This window comes from Musa acuminata, chromosome BXJ3-2 (assembly GCF_036884655.1).
Source record: "Musa acuminata AAA Group cultivar baxijiao chromosome BXJ3-2, Cavendish_Baxijiao_AAA, whole genome shotgun sequence".
Lineage (NCBI taxonomy): Eukaryota > Viridiplantae > Streptophyta > Magnoliopsida > Zingiberales > Musaceae > Musa > Musa acuminata.
Window position 1 is genome coordinate 29,061,339 of NC_088350.1, and position 13,578 is coordinate 29,074,916.

The following is a 13,578-nucleotide window of genomic DNA, read 5'->3' on the forward strand; positions in this document are numbered from 1 at the left end:
TTCTACACGATATATCCATAAAACGCTGGCAAACCATAAAATAGAAACAGTTTATTTATGGAGGAGAGTCTTCAGATGGATGTTCTAGATACATGCCAGATTTGGGTTGATTCCTTGGAGGAACTATGGTTCTGAGTGCTGTAGTATTATAGACAAAAGAACACACCACCTTATGTAAATTTGGATTACATTCAGCTATCAGCCACAGATGCAAATCCAATGCTGAAATCGAAAACGATGCATGTCAGTTGTTTTCCTTGCTCTCCAGTCAGCTTCATTGTAAGTGTGTATGAACCCTGCAGGATAAAGACACCACCACAAACAAATCAGATTCACTACTGATGTGATTCAATCAAATCGGTTCCATCTGAATCTCAAGTTCAAGTAGCATTATGGATACAAACATGAAAACTTGCACGCTAGTGTATAACATGCAAATATAATTTGCTTCGTTTAAATTGTTGAAGAGACCAAAAAGATTCCATTCAATGTAGAACAATAATATAGAATAGCTTATACTGGTGATTATGTTCCACGACATAATTCTTCTAATGGAATTCTTCTTAGATACTCCAATCATATATATTGTTCTTGGTAGGTGGTACATATCATGCAATAAACATCTTAAGTCCCTATCTACACACTTCCTTTTTCTCCCCTTCCTATTCCTTTTTTCTTAGTCTTGAAGCAAAACAACAATGATGTAAGGTGTCAATCAACATACTAGTCAAGAAAGCCAAACACAATTCTCCAAAATCATACCCCATTTTCGTACCATATAAAATCGAAGTTGTTTAAAGCAACCATAACAATAAAACATAATGACAAAAACTTTGAATAGGACATCTTACTGGTGGCGTAAATGATGGTAGAGTCTGCTGATGAGATAGTACAAAGTCACCAGTTGAGACTGGGCACAATGTCTCCTGGCAAAGATCATGAGTTTCTTGGTGAACATGAAATCCAAAATACTTGACATCAATTATCAACTTTCCTTCTGATATTTCATCTCCTGTTTAAGACACCAAAATCAGAAATGAACTTGGGCTTCAAACGAAATACAAGGTAGAAACTTCACATAAGCAAATTAATATCTATGATGTACTCCAAAGAACTCTCAAAAACACTTTGTTTGCATCAACAATTAATTGTGAAGCAAATTGCATAAGTTAAGCAGGCTAAAAGTTTTCTTTCCATACTTTTATTGTGTAAAACCTAGATCAGTATTGGAAATTCTAATTAACATAAATCCTAAAATTAACAGATTTTTTCTAAGCCAAGACAAAAGTTTTTTAGAAAAGAAACCCACAAAGACAGGTCAGGAACACTAGCCCCACGCGTGCTAACTGGCATGTGCAATTCTTACCTCTCCATTGGAGAACTGATCATCTAACCTTAATTACCGTCGGCGATTCAACAATCAGATATTACTAGATGTCCATAGCATACTCTTTAGCGGGACAAACACTACTGCATGTTACCAAATCTGTAATAGGGATATCTACTAGTCTTCCGATCCTTGTTCCTCTAAATTAACCTGCTTATCTTCTATTTTGCTGACACGGAAGCAAACATCCCTCGCTAGCTTGTAGAAAAAATATAATGTCTAAGAACCTTCCTACCTTTCACAATCAACACTCTTGTGGGACATCATATATAAACTTAAATTTTTTTTCTATAAATCAAGCTATACTGTTGTCTGAAAAAGAAAATAAGAGAATCTTGTTCGTAGGTTCTGATTATCTTTTACACTGAACTTCTCTCCAATGTCTGATCTAGATTTCAAAACAAAACAAATGTATTCACAGTTTGCCCCTTGCTAACTAGCTGGTAACCTGGTTATCTCTTAGAATCCTTCTTTGTAATACTGCAGTGATAGATAGACCACTATCGAAATGACCATGGAGCACCATGATAAAAATATGTAAATGTACTTGATGTATTGTCGGTGCTAGGTCAATTTCCACAACAAGTGGTTCATTTCAAATCAATAAATTGTTATCAAAACAAAAGAGTTGATTGAAGCAAAATAAATTGGATGCCAAAAGCTGCTCCAAGAAAGAACATGAGAAACATGCAAAGCATCTGACCGTACCAGTGCTTGCTGAGATATTGAATGTCGCTGGCATGCCGCGAGCAATTGGATAAGGAAATATTTCAATTCCACTGACCGTCACTGGATAGTCAGCTCCCTTTTCTGTAAAGATAACACAACCCTCAGAAAGAGATCAGCAAAAATATCATCTATAGTGGCTATCACACATCCTTTAAAATAATCAACCTCGAGGAAATAACGATTGTTTGAACAATCAACTCGATCATCATGCTCAACGTATAACCGAACAAACAAGCAGTACAAGCTACCAATAATGAACTAAGCAAGCTTAACCAAAGAGTTAAGAATTCCTGTGAAAGGACAAACTTGAGAACAAAATAAGGATTCAGATAAAACCAAATGAGATACAAGAAGACACAAGAGGAAATTGAAGTATAATGTTAGGATTGAACGCACACAGATTATTAACTAGTGCTGCAAAGGTTTCCCTTTCTATCGTATAAACAAACATTTCTTGATAATAAGATCAAAATTCGTTAAAAAGAAAAATAAACAAAAAAACATTCCTTTCCTGTTTAATGCGGCAAATCTACGCAACGAGATACAGGACACATGTCGGCCCACCTAATCCCTGCTCTGGTTTCCGGGCTGGAGAAGAACTAGGACCAAAACCAAGCGATCGACGAGGGAAAGAGTGAACGCAGTGGTCAAGAACAATCGGTAAGGCAAGACTAGGGAACACGCGACCACGAAAAAAACCTAAGGATCTCAACAACATAAAGATTAGGACCCAAGAACAAGATCGCCGAGGGGGTTGTACGGGGTCACAGACCGATCGAAAGAAGAAAGGGGAAAGTGGAAGCGAAAGGGTCGAAGGGGAACTCACTGCAGTAGTCAACGTCGGTGGCGGCCGCTAGCGGCGCGAGGAGGAGGAGGAGGAGGAGCGAGGCGGCGGAGAGGAGGAGACGACCGACCATCGACGCCATCGTTTGGCTTCTTCGCGGAGATCAAGCGGAAGAATCCAATGACAGAGGGAAACGTTCTGTCCTTCGGAATTTATAGGATACTTGTACAGATGCAATTACATATTTAGCCCTCGAATTCTCAACCGGTAATAATCCATTAATAATTTTATAACGGGAATTATTAATACAATTTATAATTCTGTGGATTATTAATTAAAATTTGTAGTAATTAAAATAAATACGCTTCGAGTAAATAACAAAAGCGAAGGAGGAGAAATCAATATTATAAATTTGTGACAATATATTAATAATTATATACGCATGTAAATTTGCTACGGCGCAGAACAATTTTCCAAGAGAATTTAGCAAAAATAAAAAAGAAAAGACTGTTAGGTGAGGGCGGGTGGATAGAAGACGACGACGACTCGTCTTTTCCGTAGGAAAGATTGCTTCGTTGGTTCGATCATCCATATCATCAAGAGATTAACCAACCTTTATCTATACTATTGAAGAAGAGTTTGGATGGAGCCGAGATTTCAACGTTATTATTGTTAGGATTGAGTAACGGAAAAATATCAAAAATACTTTATTTTTTTCTTTATATTATTTTTAATGTGTCGACGTGTTATTATTGTTTTATTTCAACGTTATTATTTTTCATATCTTTTTGTTTTATTTCCTTTATATATTGTTTTCGACGTGTCATTTATTTTATGGTTTAATGTTTAAGGTAACCTAAACCGTCGAGATCTTTTCTTCTTCTCGAAGATTCCACATATTTCATTCCTATTTTCTTTTCTTTTTCTCATATATCTTTCTCGGTCATATATTTCCTTCTTCTTTTCTCTTTCACTGTTTTAAAAAATCTTATTATGTCTAATTTTAATCGATCTTAACGAACCGTTCGTTAGGAGAGTATCATCAAACACGATTCCAGAAATTTTTTTTTTGAACTTTTTATTATTTTTCTTACAATTATTTCCTTTCATAAAATTTTCACGTTGATGAGATAGTATTTATGTTAGATGTTGTATTCATCATCCACTTCCATGAGAGTCCCACGCATAAGTTTCTCTTCCTTTTCATGTTAGTCAAGTGCATCAAATTCTAACGAGCCAAACAAGCAGAACGAAACATGGCACGACAGGTGCAGTACATGAGATCTCATTCCAGTACTTTTCTAGTCATTTGAGATGTGGCGACGCCGGAGGAGTTGAAGAGGGAGAAGCACCGGTCGGTGGTGGTAGCAGACGCTGAACGGTAACAGATAGCTTCTGGCCGAGAAGACAGTAGTTTCCGAAGCTACATATGAAGTAGAACACACCTTCTTCGTTAAGACTCACCGTCGCCGGACCGACGAGAAATGAACGGAAGGCGTTGTCGGCGCTGCAGCTGTCGAACTCCCTCCTCGACACCTGCACCACGTCGTAGAACCCTAACTCGAACCTGAAGACTGAGGAAGGACTCGAACGTTTATATCTGAAGCATGTGAACGATTCTAGTGAGTGAAAGTTTAGGTTACCTAAATCATCGCCGACTGCGAAAGATCTGTTGCTGGCCCAGTTGCTGTAGAACTCATTGCTGGGAGGAATCGACCATATGGAGTCCCCTACGAGGTGCTGATGAGCAAGAGAACAGCCAATGCAGGCAGTGGCTACGACGGCCAGTCGGAGTTGGATCGGCCACCTTTTGGCTCGCATTGATCACAGTCTTCTGCCTTTCTACGGGATGATATGGTTGACAATGAAGAGTGGAAATGAGAACGGTTCTTTGTGTTGTCTATGATCTGTAGTGGGAAGCGAGGATTGGTTAGTTGAAGAAAGAGAGAATAACTGTGACTCGAGTGGGAAAGTGGGGGAGTTGCTTCGATCTTGCAATCATAAGAAATGTAATACAGCTTGGAGAAGATAATTGAACTTTTGCACAAAGCTTCTACTGATGAATTGATTAATTTTTTTTTGTTGTTTGCAGCATCCAATTGGATAACTCTTATATATATATATATATATATATATATATATATATATATATATATATATATATATATATATATATATATATATATATATATATATATATATATATTATTTATATATATATATATATACAGTTTTCTTTTTTGAGGAAAAATATAGTAATTTATCAAACATTTTATCTCCCGAAATGTTTTCGTTATGATGGATTGGAACACCAAAAGGACTTCTTTAATGCCAAAATGGTTGATGCTGATGTTTAGAATAGACTATAATTCCCACCAGGGGAGGCACAGAATAATACTCTCTTCATTTGAACATTACATTTATTGTCTATCTCGAATCATCTTTCTCATTGTACTTGGAAGCAATGTATAAATTTCCAGCAGTCCAAATGCCAGAGCAGAATTGACCATATTGATCGTCACAGCAATGATCAACAAAGAAATTAAGTTACCTGCCCTACAAAATACTAGCCTGGAACATGAATGCAGCAAAGAGATTTCTTTTGATTCATCCATCTTAGAATGACTCGTTTGCTTTCACAATACCACATGATGTAGAGCAACAAATGGACTTGGATAAATGCTAATCATTCCACAACAAATGGACTTGGATAAATGCTAATCATTCCGCTTCACCGCTAGCTTCGTTTTAGTTTCTTCTTCGTCCTCATCCTTCTCTCTCGTTCTTCTTCTTCCTCGATCAGGCGAAGCTCCTCCTCGTCCTCCTTTCTAGCAATCTTGGAACTGTAGACATAATTCAGTAGAATTCATCTCATTTCTTGATGCAAAAAAGAATGCAATAACAAAAACATCCATGCTTAGTCCTCCTTTCTACCAAACGTAGAATTGTAGACATATATCGGTAGAATCAATATCATCTCTTGATGCAAAAAAGAAAGCACGAACAAAAGCTGCAAGATAGTCTTCAAAATTACACAGCACTCCAGTGTTACTGCACTATATGGCACCATGACATTTTAAGAAAGAATATAATACTGCGCTATATGGCACCATGAAATTTTAAGAAAGAATATAATACCTTATCCGCTCTTCCTTCTGGATTACATCAAAACCAACCTCCATGTCACTGTCATCTTCATCCATCCCAGCATATCTATTAGGATTATACCTGCATAAAAATTTGATAACCTCAGTACACTATACAAAAACACAACAAACTTGATACTTCTCCCAAAAGAAAGCCCCTTAAACAAATCAAAGTGATTTAGTAAGAAAACGAAAGTTCTTTAGAAAGAAATTGAAGCTCTATGCAAGAAATCATACTTCCCAAGCATTGTTCCAGTAGTCTGACAGAATTACACCAACCGTAATAAGAAATTTGAAAAAACAGTACTACACTAACAAGAGAATTCCTCGTATCTGAACTTGTGGAGTTTCCAAATTGGTCTCTAGCCTATTAAAATAGAATTGCTAAAAATGCTCTTTGAGTCTATTGACTTGATAGTGGTATCAAAGAACACTTTCAGAGGTTTTTAAATGGCAGGATGCACAAAACCACATCGAGATATAAATAACATAGAAACATATGCAAATTTGCTGAAGTAATATTTACCCAAACATTTCTCTGATCGCTCTGCGGTAATCATCGACGTCTTCTTCCTCACTGGACTTTCTTTTTGCAGGCCTTTGATTTAGACGATCATTATGGACTCCGCGTGATGAGTTCTGCTTAGAAGGCTGCGCCAAATTGAAAACCAAATGTCAGGATAGTCAACAGTAATTACTAATGCCAAAATTATCCAGACGTCATATATGTACATGGCATGTATGCATTGCAGAAGAACATGGTGACAGCTTATCGATAGTAGTATAAGAAATCCGTATATTTATTGACTATGTAACGTTATTACCGTTCCAGCATAAATTTTACACATGACATATCTATAAACAAGCAGCTAAATAGAGAGATAAACACACCTCAGCTTTTGAGGAAGACATTGGTTGTTTCATTGTTGTTTTTGCTCGATCCATCCCAGGAGGCAATCTTTTTTGCTCAGAGTAATGATTCTGTGCAGAAGAATGAGTCTTGGCGGATGGAACATTCTTCTTCATACTAGGCGCATTTGTAACGCTCCTAGGAGGCCTATTTGTGATCGTACTCTGATTAGGAACTTTGCCCTTCAAAGCAATATTTCCTGTAGTTCTTCCAGGTCCATTTCTAACATCACCGAAGACCTTCTGAGAATCATTTGAAGATGACTTGGGTCTGTTGAGTGTGGGTTCCTTCACATGTCCAACTCTATTCTGTACATGTTGATTGCTTAGAGCTGGTTTCTTCTGTTCATGCCCGGCAGATGCTAATTTAGCAGGTTTGCCTGTTGGTACTTTGCTCTTTAATGATGATTGAGCCATCCGACCATCTTCCACATGATCAGAAACCTGTATAAGTATCCTCTATGAAAAGACTAAGATGCCCCATTATATACTAGTCAATACCTAGAGGCTTGTGCATACCAGACGTTGCTGATGAGGCACTCCTCGGTTTAGGCTGCTCCTTTGCGGTAGGAAGGTCAGCATCATCAGACAGTAGAAAGGAATAGTCTCGCATATCTTTTAGTGTCTGTGCTTTATTTTTAATCTAAAAATAGTACAAATTTTAGCATGTCAAAGTCATATAAAATAACCACAAGCTCTGCAATTGGTTCTATGCTAAATGGTCACTACCTGATTTACAATTTTTGGTCGCTGGTGATTTTGGTGATCTGCAGATGTCCTTGGTACAGAAGACGTGGGATCTCTTTTATTCTGCATATCAGGAAGCGATCCTTATATAAGTTCAGATAAAATTTTAAAGGAATGAAGAAATGGACCATATACATACAGTTGAAGAACTTGAATAGTTTGTCATGATATGTTTAGTTTCTCGAATAGATCGGCTTTCTTCAATAACTCGTGGAGCAATAGAAGGTTGTGAAGGGCCAAAAAAGGAGCCAAATCTGCAAGAGTAATTAACTCATACATGAAAAGAGGAACAAGAAGGAACAACTTCAGAAATTTCTCGCATTCCAGCAAGCCAAGTATGAATTATTGATCATTGACAATAAAATTTTCATCTTAGTGCAGTTATCCCGAGTTTCAGTTAAGAAAGCTTCATCACTTACGATGAACCTTGTTTACCTAACTTGACAGTGAAAATGTAGCCTTTTATCTCAACCTTAGTTCACTATTATTTCGAGCATCATGCATGATGTTGAATACATGAATATAAGCACAGATATCTAGATTATCATATCCTTCTATACAACATGGCAGATGATTACAAAGAGCAAGTCAGGATTGATTGGATTTTCTGCAGATAGACTTAATTAACACATTAGATGGAGCAAAACATGCGATCATGTTTTAATTCAATTCACTATGTAACACTTTGATTAGTCCAACATTGAAAGTAGGCTAAGACCAAAATTGCATTATAAGGGTTTGATAGGTGTAATACTGTTAATTTTAGCTTAAGCATTTTGACTAGTGATTTGGGCTTAACGAAGCTAATAGGCCAGTTATTCTATCATATTGGATCGTGACAATTGGTATCAAAGTCAACCTACTATTGAGGCATAGTGAGGGGTTCGAGTAAGAAAGGATTACCGCTAGACGAAGTCAGAGGACTTGTCATAGCATGGAGCCACCACCAGGCTATGTCTTACATTCACTATGCTAGGGTTTGATATGGGCTATGCTGAGCCTTGCCGAGGACGTCAAGCCCTTAAGTGGGAGATATTATAACACCCCGATTAGTACCATATCGAAAGTGGACTAAGACTAAGATTGACTTATAATGAGTCTAATGGATGTACTACTGTTAACTTCAAGCTTAAACATTTTAGTCGATAGTTTAGGCCCAACGAAACTAATAAGCCAATTATATCATCATGTCAAGTCATGATACAATGTGCACCACCAACACCATTAATAAAAAGGATATTTATCTTATTTCAAATCATCAATTTTAAAAAAAGATAAATGAATTTCAACCTCGCTTCGTTTGAGGTTGATTCATAAGTACAACTTATGTACCTTCATGGTATACACATGGATTGGAGAGATATGATGTAATGATTTTTTAAAACTAGTAAGAGCCATGAAGAGAGTTTCACATTTCCAGTTACTGAGTATGTAACTACGTTGTACCAAAAGCAACTGTACCACTAAATTATCCAAAGACCATAAAAATCTAACGCAGGTATGTATTGATTATTTCAAATACATCCTTTATCCAGTTTCATCACCTATTTGGTAAGTTACACACTTATATTGTACATTTTGTTAGATCTGTCCTTGTGCAGATGATACAAACTAGAAAGATAAAACTCACAATAGTTTTGCAGCATAACAAAATCACACGGTGCCAGCCTAAAGCGTACAAAGCTGAAATAACATACCTGTCATTTGTCGCTGTTCTTTTGTCCTGAGTCTGAGATAGCCGACCAAGAGCACCAGCGCTTTGTTTTTTCAGTTTCTGTCTGAATCTAGCTTTTAATTGTTCTCTCAGCTTAAGAAAATCTTGTTCATCCTTGGTAGATTTTGGAGCTTCCAGTTCCTCTTCATCAGGCTCAGAAGCTTCCTCCTCATATTCTTCATAGTCTTCCATTTCATATTCATGAGGCCTTTGATGAAAACCCTGCATATTTAACATAATACCAAAATAAATCAGCAAAAGTAACAAGCAGAGCATCTCAGGCAAACTGAACATGCACATATATTGTTGGTAAAAGGCCAAAAAAATTGAATAACTTACGTTTCTATGATGCTGAATCATTTTATTCTATAATCTTCAACTGGTTCTAAAGAAGACCTGAAACTTCAAACAGAAAAAAAGTAAAGATCATTGCTTAATCTGACAAAAATACCAACAAAGTGGCAAACGAAAAGGAAAAAACCAAACAAACCAAGAAGAAAATAGTTCTTGTAAAGGGAATTTCTTGGATTTATAACAAAATCAATTCATCTGTCAAAATATGTTCTACATACGGATCTATCGAGATTCTTACTTTGAAATTTACCGAGACCCTAACCTGAATCCAAAAGTCCAAAATCACTACAAATTCAACCATAGAGCAAGACGCTAACTAAAAGAAAAGAAAAATAATCACTCCAAAAGCAGAACCCTATCAAACTTTGAAGTAAAAAAAATAAAAAAATGAAATTTTGATTCAAGAACATACTTTCAGATTTGAAAATCGTCAAGCAGATCGATGCCGTAATCTCAGACCTGCACAAGAAAAATCAAAGCGTTTAACTGATTTCTAGATCAAAAAGTACCTAACCATTAACATTATAGCATTTTCAAAGAAACCCTAATCCAATCCAAGAACCCTTAAATTACTGCCAAATCCAACAAACAATAAGGGGCAAAAGATAAGAAAAATGATCACTCTAAAAGTAAAATCGTAACCAAAAACGAAGGGAAAAGAACAGAAAAAATCGGCCTTCCCGTAAACGACTCCTTTCAGAATTAAAATTCGATCCCGCAAGCCAACTAGCATGAGAAAAATTAAAGCAATAAACTGATACGTCGACGAGAAAGTAACGCAAAAAATCGAAAACAAAGGCGAATTCGAAACGGAAACAAGGAACCGAAGAAGAGAAGGGATTACCTGATCTCTAGCGCAACGAGCAGAAGGGGCCGACGAGGGAGAGGGGCGACTAGGGGGGGGAATGGGTAACGTTTATATAGACCGTGGCACTTGGGAGTTGAGGCGCGGATCCGAAATAGTATGACAACCCGATAACCCGACTCAAACTCGGACCTGGATCCGGGAACGTTTTGGTTCGAATCAAACCCGATCAGATATCGATTATTAATCCGCTGGATCATTGGCCGAGCACAAACTCGACATTCGCTCGATTTAGGTTCGATCGACTACGAGGCATCACCTTTTTAATGTACGCAATTTGTGCGTCTGAGAGGGGTAAGATTGGAATTTAGAGCAGGAATGAGGTAGCTATTTTACCATTTTACCCCGGGTAATCATGAATAGACACCGGCGGCTTCGGAGGCGACTGCGAGGAAGAGGAAAGTGGCGGCGGACGAGCGAGACGGGAAGTGACAGGCGGCATTGCAGTTGAGCTTTGGATTCGAAACCGTTCTCGGATCCCCCTCTCTCTCGTCGGAGTGTGTGTGGTCGGATATGGGCGCTTGCTTGATCCCCTCCTTCTCGATGCCGTCCGCTTGAAGTTGTCGATTGGATTCTGGACCCCGGCGGTATCGCGTAAGCTGAAACTGAATCTTTTGTGTTCTCTTCTTGTTTGTTAGTCCTCAAGTCCCGATTTTTCATTCAGTTGCTATTGGTCGTCCGTTTGATGTTGTCAATTGGATTCTGTTTGTCGGGTATCGTGGGATTTAGTTCGCTCCCAAAGATGCACAGTAATTCCCAATCCATATGGATTTTTTTGACAACATCGGTCGATCCATATGAGGCTCTAGGTCACTCTGGTTTTAGGTATCACAATCTCATATGTGTTTGTTTTACCTTTGATGATCATTCTCTTTTAGTTTCCATTGTTTCAAGATATATTTTGGATCACGACCCACGCTGCGTCATGCCCCTGTGAAGTCAGCATGAGGGGTGCTTTCCCACGCGAAGCCCGTATAGGGAGACGTCCCCTCGACGAGTCTCATCTCGAAAAGCTCGGGACGACACCGCATGATGCCGTTCTGTGTATACCGAGTGACGATCGCATAACGGCACCATCTCATCACTCGGGAGATTGATCGCCATGTCAAATCCGCATACGACTGATCCTCGAGTAATAGTATAAACCAGCCCCTGACCAACATCTGATTTGGGAAAAAAAGGAGGGAAACAAAACCACTGACTTAATCTACAAGCGTCCAGAACCCTCGATCGGGGCCTGTGTGCAGGAACTTGACCATCCCTGGAGGCACAATCGTCCTGACCATTGATCTAGTTGGCTTCAGCACCTCTTCCAAATGACCGAGAGATGTACTCTCGGAAAAAGACATTAACGTCCCATCTCCTGACCCAACCGGCTTTATAACCTCTTCCAAACGATCGAGAGATGCGCTCCCAGAAAATGGTGTCAATGTCCCAACCCCTAATTTAGCCAGCTCCAGCACTTCTTTTAACCGACCAAGAACTCCAGACATTGACCCGTGGACCAAGCCGTACTGACTCCTCGGCCCCAACACATAAGTTTACCAACACCTAGTTCGTAAAAGACTAATTTTTTGGATTGGAAGAGGGGATCACAAGGTGGTCTCATGGTGAGTTTGGCTAATAAAAATTTCCAATAAGACTATAAATTGTTCCTTCTAAAAGTTTATTCCTATGGAACACTTTGAGTAAGCTCGACTGAGAACGGAATGATGTTGGCAACGCTTATTTCCATTGATCTATTGCTCTCTCTTACTGTTCTCTGGCTGTTCTCCGTTCTGCGTTAACTGAACGCCGATGCTTACTGTCACCAGTTTTAACTTATTTGAGGTGCATCTGAATTGCCAAGAACTTCCTCCATTATCCTTACAGGGCTCGTAGACCTCCAGGAAGCTTACTGGTACTTCTCCATTGCCTTCTTCTAGTTCTGATACCAACCAATCATTGCAGTTAGCTGCTTCCATCAAGTTTTTCAGTGTGTATGTGCATTGTTGATGTATGGCTAATATAGAGGAACATTTTATTTGAATTATGCCAGAAAAGATGTTACATAATGTGTTAGCACTGAAGTGACTGCTAGTAGCTGAAATGTCTGGATCTAACTATACTGTTAGATTTTTTTTTTTCAATGTTAGATATGGTTGGTGGAAATCATTCAAAAGTCAGAATCTGAGCAAGGCCAAGCGAGTTAAAGGTCAACTATGAAGCTTTGGAGAGGACAAAAGAACCAAGAAACTTGTCACTAGAACAATTAGCCTTGTACTATTCTTAAATAATTGGCATATTGATTTGCCTCCTTCAAAAGCTTAAGGTGTTCAATATTCATTGTCTTTAAATCAATTACTGTGTCCTTGTAAATTAAATTGCATAGTTGTACTTATAGATGAACTTTACAGCTTTAGTTGATCTTTCAAAATTAATTTATTATTATTATTATTATTATTATTATTATTATCATTATTATTATTATTTACTATGGCAGGTGGGATTTTATCCTTCAAAGATACTATTTACTTTTTTATTATTGATTATATTGTTTTATCTTTTATCAGCTGTAACTTAAATATTTTTTATATGAATAATTAGTTTGTCTTTTCATAGTTTTATATTCTCGAAGACAAAGAGAATATAAAAGTTATGTACATATAACCAATTAATCTCATATTAGAAGTGAGTAGGATTAAGATCGACTTATAAGAATATGATGAGTGTATTATTATCAACTTCAGCTTAAATATTTTGATCATTGATTTAGATCAAATAAAATTGATAGGTCAATTAACTATTTTGTAATTGGTTGAGAAGAATTTATTTCCTATAAAATCATATTAGTTTACTATAAAATTCTGCTATTTACTAATATTTAAAAATTAAATTAAGAATTAATTTTTTAATAAAATAGGTTCTTAATTAGGTGAGTGGATAGCTGTGCAAAATTCTCCG

General features: G+C 37.5%; 2 protein-coding genes across 6 annotated transcripts; both read right to left on the reverse strand.

The window, feature by feature from the left end:
- Positions 1–31: 31 nt before the first annotated feature.
- On the reverse strand, positions 32–3,093 carry LOC135632153 (uncharacterized). Its single transcript, XM_065140624.1, has 4 exons — positions 2,943–3,093; positions 2,096–2,197; positions 852–1,012; positions 32–296 (listed from the first exon to the last, which is right to left on the reverse strand). The coding sequence occupies exons 1-4, from the start codon at positions 3,040–3,042 to the stop codon at positions 192–194; spliced, it is 468 nt and encodes a 155-aa protein (XP_064996696.1). The 5' UTR covers positions 3,043–3,093; the 3' UTR covers positions 32–191.
- Positions 3,094–5,483: 2,390 nt separating this feature from the next.
- Positions 5,484–10,667, reverse strand: LOC135631877 (uncharacterized). 5 transcript variants are annotated; one of them, XM_065139922.1, is made up of 11 exons: positions 10,615–10,667; positions 10,183–10,229; positions 9,756–9,812; positions 9,400–9,638; positions 7,842–7,956; positions 7,685–7,765; positions 7,457–7,598; positions 6,938–7,380; positions 6,573–6,697; positions 6,039–6,128; positions 5,484–5,743 (listed from the first exon to the last, which is right to left on the reverse strand). In XM_065139922.1, exons 3-11 carry the CDS (start codon positions 9,774–9,776, stop codon positions 5,638–5,640), a joined length of 1,362 nt encoding a protein of 453 aa, XP_064995994.1. In that variant the 5' UTR covers positions 9,777–9,812; positions 10,183–10,229; positions 10,615–10,667; the 3' UTR covers positions 5,484–5,637. The 5 variants fall into 5 exon arrangements, with proteins under 5 accessions (XP_064995994.1, XP_064995998.1, XP_064995993.1 ...); XM_065139926.1 differs by having other exon boundaries at positions 7,475–7,598; positions 9,756–9,818; positions 10,615–10,665; XM_065139921.1 differs by having other exon boundaries at positions 9,756–9,818; positions 10,615–10,665.
- Positions 10,668–13,578: the final 2,911 nt, after the last annotated feature.

Bases quoted from the DNA above. Each gene is read 5' to 3' on its own strand.
- LOC135632153 (XM_065140624.1), bottom strand. From the start codon at position 3,042: ATGGCGTCGATGGTCGGTCGTCTCCTCCTCTCCGCCGCCTCGCTCCTC. The intron at 2,198-2,942 runs GTGAGTTCCCCT...TTATCTTTACAG, and splicing joins CACCGACGTTGACTACTGCA to AAAAGGGAGCTGACTATCCA. The intron at 1,013-2,095 runs GTACGGTCAGAT...TGTCTTAAACAG, and splicing joins CAATATCTCAGCAAGCACTG to GAGATGAAATATCAGAAGGA.
- LOC135631877 (XM_065139922.1), bottom strand. From the start codon at position 9,776: ATGATTCAGCATCATAGAAAC. The intron at 7,599-7,684 runs GTAGTGACCATT...TACTATTTTTAG, and splicing joins GACCAAAAATTGTAAATCAG to ATTAAAAATAAAGCACAGAC. The intron at 6,698-6,937 runs GTGTGTTTATCT...AATTTGGCGCAG, and splicing joins TGTCTTCCTCAAAAGCTGAG to CCTTCTAAGCAGAACTCATC.